Raw genomic sequence first — 9,858 nt, 5'->3', positions numbered from 1 at the left:
CTATAGTTTTGTTCCAGAAATACGATTTGGGCCACATATCATATCGTTAAGAAACGGAAGGGCTATCTCCACAGCTTCTACTGCCATACCAAAGCCAGCCTGGTAGCCTGTTCCACCCGCCCCGTAATTATGCACAACGATTCGGCCATCAGAGCGAGCTTCTTTTTCGATGCGTGCTCCTCCTGAACGTCCAGGTCTGAGACCTGCGAATGTGGCCAGGATCTCTGTCTCGGGCACATCCAAAGATGGCTCCAACATTGTCGTTCGTTTCCAGATGGAATCCGCCTCGTGGGAAAATGTATCACCGTTACTGCAGAATTTGAGTACAAGCCTTACTTACACAAAATGATCGTGTGTACTCACCCGTTGCCCTTTTGCATGTATCCTCCAAGGACCACATTGCCATTTGAAAAAGGCCTTGGAATGATATAGGTCTCATAATCCTTGCCATGGCGCATGATGTTTGTGTTGATCTGCGGTGCTTTTGCAAGCAAAATTTGACCTCTTACAGGGAAGCACTTCTTGTCCTCAACACCAGGTAAATGCCGCGCGCCGTTCCCAATGCAGTTGAACACAACCTTCGTATTTTCACTCAGAAAAGCGGAATCTAGATGCTCTAGCTTTCGCCGAAGGAACTTGACACCACGTGCTTCAACCTGACTCCTGAGATATTGGATGTGTTTGGGAGCATTGATAGTTACTGTAGTAAAAGAGATGCCAAACTGGACACCTGTTATGAGTTTGTGCGAGGGCAGTACTGTGAACTTTATGACGTTTTAGCTATGGCGCTATAAAATACTTCAGGGCGCACTGACATCTTCTAAGTAGTCTGCAAGCGACTTGAGCTTTTGCTCAGCAGGCCTTTCATCCCAGAATTCGAATGATTGCGTCTTCTTGATAGCAGCAGCGGGTCCATCTGTAGTTGCAAGCTTCATGAGGCGTTTATACCCCGCCTTATCCCAGATTAGAGCATTTGTATCAGCTCCAGATATTGCAGAAAAATTTGCGCCCGCCCTGCTTGTGTAAGCTCTATGCCATAGGCAGACATGCGACGTGATGAATGACATACCATGGTGAGGTGTACTCGATAGAGGTATCTCCCGGCAAATGTTGCGCGACGATGGTTGTATAATTTCCATATCCATTCTCTGCAAGGATGAGAGCAACATCTAGTCCTATCACCCCAGATCTACATCAAATTCAGCATGCAGACGGTCCAGGGGGGTCGTGAGAGCAACTTACCCAGCAATCACTATTGAGCTTTGCATGTTCGTTGCCATTGCTATTTCAAGGTATCTCGCATTGCTGATGCAAACATGTCCGAGATCTACTACTTGTTTGGTGGCTTTTATACACACAACACCGACTCTTTATTCTTTTAAAGCACAAGAAGTTGGTTCGCGGCATTTCAGCTGCGCGTATTGGTCACCACGTCACTGGCTAGTCGAGCACAAGGCCCGTCGGTCTTTCCGTCAAGTTTTCCGTTCTCTTTTTCCACTGCGGAGTGAGCTTGGCGCTTGAACTTTCTTATCTTCTGAGTTCCACTGTGTGTGGATCCAGCTACTAGTCGATTGAGTTGGTAGGGCTTCATGCAAAATTCAAACTTTGTGGACTCTCGGTCCGATATGCTGATAGGAGCGCACGGGTTGTCAGACTTGGCATTCCTATCAGATCCGCTGTGTTCAGGATAGTCAACTAGTGTGCACAAGGATATTCCGCTGTCCAGACGGGACAGCAGAAATATCTTCCAATATTGACAGACCATCGCTTTTTGAGAGGTTGGCTACAGGGCCGGTAATCTCCCCTCAATCCACCACTTCAATTTGACTACCGAAGAATACGATAGCAGAAAACATGACCATAAGGATACAGCCATTACCAGTCGAGGTATCGGGCAAAGTTCATCAGACCCCGAAACAGTGGCTTCAAAGACTTGATCCCGAATGGGTTCAAATCTGGAATGCACATGGGGGACGCCACCGTCAAGCTGAAGAAGTACCAATCGAAGAGGTCCGCCAAAAGCCTTTAGCATACAGTTTCACATACCCAACATGGTCAGGCAAGTATTGCGCTGTACCCTAGATGTTTCATCTGCTGATAGTAAACAGGCCCTGCTGTAGCCAAGGAGAAAGAGGTTGAGATACCCGTTACCCGACCAACTGGTTACATCAAAGTTCGCGTGTACACACCGGAGGGAGAAGGGCCCTTTCCCGCACATTTAAACTATCATGGAGGTAAGCAAGACCACGACTCGAAATGTATCTATCTGATATCAAGCCAGGAGGATGGGTTCTGGGTGGCCTCAATAGTGAAGCTGCCTGGTGTAGAAGTGTTTGTAACAACACTGGTATCGTGGTCGTCGACGTGGATTACCGCCTCGCTCCAGAATTCATCTTTCCTACAGCCGTATACGACTCTTGGGATGCACTTCAATGGGTCATATCTCATGCTGCGGATTTGAGCATCGATGCTACTAGGGTTTCGATTGGCGGACTCTCAGCAGGTGGTCAGATATCAGCAGTCCTTTCGCATATGGCGCGCGATGCAGGATTACAACTCAAACTCGCATTGTTGGTCGTACCGTCCACGGACTTCAGGTGGCTTATCGCTGAAGAGCCCGTACGATCAGCAGTTGCCAAGTTGTATCCCAGTATAGCACTTTACAAGAATGCACCATGGGGAGGCCTAAAAAGAGAGCAATGGTTTTTGGATTATTGGATTCCAAAGGGTACGTTTCAAGCGCCCTTGCTTAATAGGCCTCACCAACCAATATGGGTCAGGAATAAGGAAAGCTGCATGCCATGATTGGCTAGCTTCACCGATGCTGGCAAAGTCGTTTGATGGACTGCCACCAACACACATCATAACAGCCGAATTCGACATATGTCGAGATGAAGCGCATCGGTACGGTGAGTTGCTACGAAAAAGCAAAAACCGCGTAACTCAGAAATGCTACCTGGGGGTGCCACACGCGTTCGGGCACTATACTCATCCTGAAAAAGGCTTGAGCAAAGCGCATGAGTACATCCAAGACACTTCCAAGATCTTGCGACAGGCACATGGGCTTTGTTGTGACACCTAGTGTAATACTTTGGCTGGCTCTTCCAGAAGCATTAATCGCATTTAAGCACATGAAAATGTAAAAAAGCCGTTAGGTCATCATGTGATGTGTCGAGCTTGTTTGATTGTTGAATGACCAAGATTGAATAGTGATGATTGACCTATTCGCATTATCCTTCGCAGAGTCTGTTTGTATTAGCAGTTTTACATATATACGGATATATAAGTATAGATATAAGACTTACAAGCAAAAAAAGTTCTATTACAAGACAAGCCTCGTTTAAGAAATGATTATATATAGATCCTCAAACATCTATTACATCAGGCTCATCTTTAGGTGCATACTTGCCCGTCTTGAGGGAAACATGGTTCTCTATCTTTTACTCATCCGCTTCTCTATTACAACTCCTACTTTTCTTCAAACATCCTTTTGCACGTGTCTATAATATAGATGTACAAAGTATTTACTCCTTATCTGCCTTAATTAACAAGGATACTATATTGTCGTACTGCGCACGTTGCTAGGTTGCAGGTGGGACAATAACGATTGCTGCGATAGATGGAAGAAAGTCATCACCTTTTCCTAAGTTCATAGCTAAAAAGCAGTGACTATTCTGTCTACTTTCTTGCCTACCATCACATTGCAAGTTACAAGCCTGTTGCATGATTTCTTTCGGCCGCAGTGCTCTATTGCTACTGTAAAATTTGTATTCTTATATCACTTGTTGCGTATCATTAAATTTCCAACAGCAGATCTACATAAATCACAACTGTCATTTAGGGTACCTACTCTACTTACAGCTAGTCGAGTGTAAGTAAGTGCGAAGCGCTGATTGGCGGCATCCACAGCTAGCGGCATCGGCTCCGATCGGACCCGCCACGCTTTGCTCAAAGGGCCGGAATCTTTCAGGCCAGAAGACGGGATATCGCGGGGCAGGCGATAAGAGCAGCTACAGCTATCGTCCATCGCGATAAGCCCAAGGATATACCAGAAGACAGGGCGGAGGGACCATGTAGTCTGAGATCATTGTCACACATCTGTCTTTGTCTTTTTCATCCAACTTTGTCAGTCTCTTTTGTGCGTGTGCGTGTGTGTAGGTATGCATCACAACACGATGACGGGTATTACTTCGACTCTGAAAGTGCATGATGACGAATTGAATCGTGGCAATGATGCCAGTGTCAATGGACCTGCCCCAGGTATCGAAGCTGGCGCATTACGGCGCGTACCTGATCGCATTCCGTGGGTTGTGTTGCTCATTTTGAATGTTGAGCTGGGCGAACGTTTTACCCATTTTGGCTTGAGTGCGCCCATCCAGAACTACATCAAGTACGTACCCAACAAAGGCCGGTATTCATACGGGCCATGTGCTTGGACGATATCAAAATGAAGACGATTACTCAGCACTTCTTGCCAGAAATCCACATAACCCACACTCGGACCTCCCCGGTGCCCTTGGCCGTGGTCAAGCTGTCGCCACAGCCCTAGGAAACTTTTTCAAATTTTGGGCCTACGCGTCAACCGTCATCGGCGCCATTATCGCAGACCAGTATCTCGGCCGCTTCAAGACCATCGCCCTCGCATGCGGGATCTACATTATCGGTCTCGTAATTCTCGTTGCTACCTCTACGCCCGAGGGAATCCACTCAGGCGCCGGTTTTGGCGGACTGATTGCGGCCATGGTCGTCATTGGGTTGGGCACTGGCAGCATCAAGGCGAATGTTACACCCATGTGCGCAGAGCAGTACAAACCCGATACGGCGTATACGAAACAGTTGGCCACTGGCGAATGGGTTGTTGTGGATCCCGAATTGACTGTCGAACGCATGTTCAATTGGTTTTACTGGGCGGTCAATGTCGGGGCGCTCTCGCCGCTGATCACAGTCAATGTCGAGGCTCATGTAGGGTTTTGGGTTGCATATTTGATTCCATTGGTGTATGTCGATTTGTTCCTTTTTCTTCTTTATGGTGAGGTTACTGACGGCTACAGCGTCATTGTCATGGCTGCAACGGTCTTCATCCTCAGTGGCCGGCTCTTCATTCAAACACCGCCTCATGGCTCGGCCGTTGTTGATGCTGCCCGTATAGTGGCCATTGCCGTAAAGGAAGGCGGTTTCGATAAGGCCAAGCCAAGCGCTTTGGAGGCTCAAGGCACTCTTTCGCGCTATCACTTTGCAGAGTCCCCCAATTATACCGACAGGTCTGTCAAGGAAGTACAATCGGGCATCACTGCGTGCAAGGTACATCTACCTCGACTCGTGACGTTATCCAGCTAACACATTCGTAGTTCTTCCTCTTCCTTCCTTTGTACTTTGTCTGCTGGATTCAGATTTGGAACAATCTCATCTCGCAAGCGGGAGACATGGCCCTACACGGTACGCCAAACGACCTCTCGCAAAACCTCGACCCGATCGCTTTAATCATCTTTATCCCGCTATTAGATTGTGAGTGTGGTGCAACAGCAAGAGCGATAAATTCAAATGGAAACTTGCTGACCAGACCCAAAGTCGTCATATACCCGCAGCTTCGGAAATATAAAATAAACTTCAGTCCAGTTCTAAGGATGACAGCTGGCTTCATCATGGCGTCATTTGCCATGGCGTACGCAAGTGTACTCCAACATTACATTTACAAGTCGCCGCCGAACAGCATCCACGTATGGATCCAAGCTCCGGCTTACATTCTCGTCGCCTTTTCTGAAGCCTTTGTCATCATTACCGGTTTGGAATTGGCGTATACGAAGGCACCCTCAAGGTAGGTTGCACAGGCAAAGGTGCAGCCCGTCACTTGTACTGATGTATCATAGTCTGCGCTCTCTTGTCTCCGCCTTGTTTTGGCTGACCATTGGCATCGCTGCCGCCATCTGCATTGCCCTCGCACCCGTATCGCAGGACCCATATCTCGTATGGATGTATGGCTCTCTTTCCATCGTTGGCTTCGTTGCAGGATGTGCCTTGTATATTTGCTTTCGAAACTCGTTCGAGGAGGTGTCGGTCATTATAGGCACTGAAGCGGAAAATGAGGTCGATGTGCGCATGATCATCAAGCATGCCGAGAAATTTGCCATCGAGGAAGGCCACAAGCGTGCCGAATAGTCGACTTGTCAGCTTCTGTTGGACTTTGTAATTTGAAATGCCAGAGTGTTTCTTTGGACGATGTACAGCTGACCATCATGCATATCGCTGTTCGACACTCACGTTTCTTGCAATTTAGTCGCAAAAGCATTGTCAAGGCCTTTTTAGAAGATCGCGTCGATGCGTAATAACGAGAACCGCAAGATGTTCAATGATTTTGATTGTAATCGGACAGCACGGCGGGCGTGATCGAGAAGAGCCCTGCATTCTTGTGCCTCTTCAGGACTGTCTGCTGTCACGTGAAGCAGGAGTGCAAGATTACACAAGGTTGACCAACCCAGCGTACACCCTAAACTGTGTGATTAGCAACCAAAGACTGATCACATAGTATTGGTTACTTACAGAAAGGCCAAAATCCGTGAATGCAGTTGCTCTTGACATTGGATGTGAACGCGACAAAGCTGATGACACATGCTTTTGCTCCAGCCCGTGACAGGCGGCGCGCTTCAAGCTCACGATGCTTATCAACAGAGCCGTCAGACTCGGCGCTATACCTCAAACAACTAAACGGCCTGAGTATGGCTCGGAAGAGAAGTACTTTGACGAAGTGACCGCCGAGAAGCAATGGCCCCGATGGATCGATGTCCTCAGCTTGCGACTCACCCTGCATGTCAGTGGCAGCGCTGGACCAGCGATTCATTTCTTCCATTAGGGTCTGCGCCTTGCGCAATGTGTCTTCGTAGTCTCTTGCAAGGGTCTGGACCGCTTTTAGGGCACTGCAGATGTTAGTCTTGTATTAGTAATTAGTCGATGGCTGGACAAGATTACAATAGGGTCGTTAAAACGGTGTGCAGGATATCAGTAAGCTTGTACATGTGTATGAAGTGCGCAGGAAACGTAGCCTCGCATTCTTGTTGCGAAAAGTCGCTCAGAAATGGTGGTGGAACAGGCCACTCCTCATCGTGTATGAGGCAACTCCGACCCAAGACAGCAGCGTGCCAGACATCAATCATCTTTACAGCCCATGATAAACGCTTTCTGAGCTGAACCTCAGCAGGTAAGATGTCCCAAGAAGTAGGGTCGAAGTGCAAGCCTAGTGTCTGTGAAACAGCCACCATTATGCCAACGAGTGACCATTTTGTCGAATATTCTGGCATGAGGGGCTTATGCGGCGGTGAGACGAGCAGCAGAATCAAGGTTTGCAGTGTTGAAAAATCCGGCTTATGCAGTTCCCGGTGCACCACCTCTAAAGCAAGGTCCCATAGCTTTTCTGTATAGGGGAGATCATATGCTATTTGAACGGAGAGATAGTCGTCGAAACTGGCGAATGGTAGGGTCACAAGATATATTGCGGCAAGAGTAGAAGGATTTGATCGTCCAGGCTCTGTTGATTGCTCTTGAGGAAGTATTGGGAAATGGGGATATACGAACCGAAAGAATCTACTTGTGTCAGCTCAACTGGGGCAGAATTATCTTGGGCTTGGTACTTCGTACAAAGAGACCAATCTGACACCCACATCATGAGTCACAAGCCTCTCTAGCTGTTCGCGATAAGAGTGACCGTCCTTGTCACTCTGCTCCATCGGGTCTGTGATATTTGAGACTAGGAGCTGAACGGGATGGATATCCTGCGTCATTGAGCGAACAGTCAGTCGCTTGAAGACGAAGTTGTTGTCCAGGCCAAAATTGTATTTTTGCATAAGGTATGGGTCCATGTCCCCAGTAAGGCCGCAAACTATGCTTGCGGTCTCGAGCCCTTGTGCCGACGAAGACGAGAGCCGCAGATTGTCCATGGACTTCTCGTTGGGGGGAGTGCTAATGCAGTTGAAGTCGTGTGCATTGATGTCGATCATGGCCTGGTCAAGCCAAAAGTCGGCCGATGAATCTGGCAATTGGCGTGGGAAGAGATGGCCCTGCTCGTCGAGGAAGGCATTGTTAGAGCCGACACCGTCATTTTGCTGGCCTGCAGCCACAAGGCTGGCTGAGTCTTGTAAAGAGTTGGTCGGTGATAGATGCGTTGCGGACGGTGCAGACGCGCGTGTGATCTTGGATGCGGCCTCAAATGTGCACTCGCGGCGCGAGAGATGACATAGCCGACACGGCGGCACAGAGTCGATGCGGCATGCGCTTTTCCGCGCCCTGCAATGGTCACATGCCCGCTGCGACTTGCTCATATATTTCCGCATGTTGCCCAGTCATGGAAGAGGAGCGAAAAGTGCGAGTTGCTCATCCGTGGCGTTATCAGGTGGCAAAAGTGAGCTTGGGCACGGACGCATCCCACAAACTCGCCCTCATGTCTTCACGCCCTTTACCGAAGCATATTACCTAATACTGCCTATCATCCCACATGTAGCCCGACCGTTGGAATGGGCCTGTGGCTCATAGCCACAGATTCTTGCGCTCTACTTCTCTGGTCAGCCTTATCGGTATTTGGTTGAAAAATTCTCATTAACTGATATATTGTGCTTTAGAATGAGGACTTAAGATCGCAAGTGGGAGGCTGCTGATCAAAGTGAATTTCATGGATGAGGCCTCGTATCTGCCAAAGACTCTTGCTCTTTGCACATATCAATCCTCCATATTACTTCCCATATGACGTCTATCAGGTACGCGGTACACTAAGCTACAGCCATCTTCTACCAGGTGCGCTACTGCGTCGTAAAATCCCCGGTGTCAGCACGTTGAAATCGTGGGTCAAACGAATATCATGAATGCGTGGACGAGTTGAAGCATGTATACGAGCTAGTCAAGCTAACTCGGTGGCAGAAAAATACTATTATCCTCAAACCCAAAACTACCGTACGTGGGCATACTACTATCGAAACCCCAATCCCAGTTATCCTGGAAAAGCGGTGCTATAGGATCTCCTTGTACGGCCTCATGATCATCTGTAGTAGTAAACATGCTCTCAGGATTTCTATCAGTAACATCTTGGGGGCCAACTGATGGTCTGCGCGAGGCAGTACGGGATGCTTCTATAGAGTTGCGCATCGCTGCGCACGGAGAGGGAGATTAGCTATTATAAAATAAAACATATTGCTAGAAACCATAGCAAGAGAATGAAGGGGTATCCTACAGGGGTTGGCAGAGCGTGCATGATTCCTTAGGAGAATGAGGTGCTCTAAGCAGCCTCTCGCGCGAGCATTTTCCTTTCCAATAAGCCGTAGTAGCGTCGTCGTGTTCTCCCACGTGGCATCGAGATTTCCCTGGTTAAAGTGCTTATTATTATTATTATTATTCTAGTTTAACGTCCTTTTTCAGCCCAAAGGGCTATATAAGACGTGTAGGGTTTTTAGGCCTACAAGTATCTAAGTAGGTTGTTTCTAGCTACAATATTTAGGAGGGGTTTTAACTAAATAAAGGTAAGGCTCGTAGCCTATTAGTTAGTAGGTAGGGGGTGGGATAGGGTGGGGGAGGTGTATAGCTACCTGTTATAGGTATTACTCCTCGTTTTCTGTGTTTCCCTTGTACCAGGCTTATGTCCTAGCCTTTGTTTCTTAAATAAAGGTAATAGTTGCTTCTATACCCTCTTTTGTTTAAAGAAGGATTGTAAGGGGCTCGACCCCGGAGGGTAGTCTTAAGCTCGGGAGCACGATCGGACAGGCCAAGGTAACAAGATTGTATTCGATAGAGAGCTAAGCTCTCGGCTACGTAGCTATCTATATACAATGCTGGTTGCTAGGGTAACAATCGGGCCGGGCAGGTGGAGTAAACGAGGTCGTA

At 48.0% G+C, this 9,858-nt stretch overlaps 4 protein-coding genes across 4 annotated transcripts in view; 1 reads left to right on the top strand and 3 right to left on the bottom strand.

The window, feature by feature from the left end:
• On the bottom strand, positions 1-1,268 carry SETTUDRAFT_159528 (uncharacterized protein; the record flags this gene model as incomplete). The annotated part of the gene is made up of 5 exons (XM_008024660.1): positions 1-310; positions 364-764; positions 816-1,014; positions 1,070-1,189; positions 1,243-1,268. The coding sequence occupies 5 exons, from the start codon at positions 1,266-1,268 to the stop codon at positions 1-3; spliced, it is 1,056 nt and encodes a 351-aa protein (XP_008022851.1).
• Positions 1,269-1,854: 586 nt separating this feature from the next.
• On the top strand, positions 1,855-6,156 carry SETTUDRAFT_26303 (uncharacterized protein; the record flags this gene model as incomplete). Its single annotated transcript, XM_008024247.1, has 9 exons — positions 1,855-2,035; positions 2,109-2,234; positions 2,282-2,728; positions 4,204-4,390; positions 4,479-4,997; positions 5,052-5,301; positions 5,349-5,505; positions 5,569-5,815; positions 5,868-6,156. The coding sequence occupies 9 exons, from the start codon at positions 1,855-1,857 to the stop codon at positions 6,154-6,156; spliced, it is 2,403 nt and encodes an 800-aa protein (XP_008022438.1).
• Positions 6,157-6,299: 143 nt separating this feature from the next.
• Positions 6,300-8,321, bottom strand: SETTUDRAFT_104830 (uncharacterized protein; the record flags this gene model as incomplete). The annotated part of the gene is made up of 4 exons (XM_008024659.1): positions 6,300-6,484; positions 6,538-6,911; positions 6,964-7,575; positions 7,630-8,321. 4 exons carry the CDS (start codon positions 8,319-8,321, stop codon positions 6,300-6,302), a joined length of 1,863 nt encoding a protein of 620 aa, XP_008022850.1.
• A 565-nt stretch (positions 8,322-8,886) lies between these two features.
• SETTUDRAFT_147308 (uncharacterized protein) overlaps positions 8,887-9,858 on the bottom strand; it is a gene marked incomplete at both ends in the record, with an annotated part of 23,479 nt that continues 22,507 nt past the window's right edge. Inside the window, 2 exons of the mRNA XM_008024658.1 lie at positions 8,887-9,128; positions 9,212-9,341. Of these exons, the coding sequence (XP_008022849.1) occupies positions 8,887-9,128; positions 9,212-9,341 (372 nt within the window). The remainder of the gene's footprint in view (positions 9,129-9,211; positions 9,342-9,858) is intronic.

The sequence above is a fragment of the Exserohilum turcica genome, assembly GCF_000359705.1.
Source record: "Exserohilum turcica Et28A unplaced genomic scaffold SETTUscaffold_12, whole genome shotgun sequence".
Taxonomy (NCBI): Eukaryota; Fungi; Ascomycota; class Dothideomycetes; order Pleosporales; family Pleosporaceae; genus Exserohilum; species Exserohilum turcicum.
Note: the sequence above shows the minus strand (reverse complement) of the source record. Positions and strands in the feature narration are given on the sequence as shown.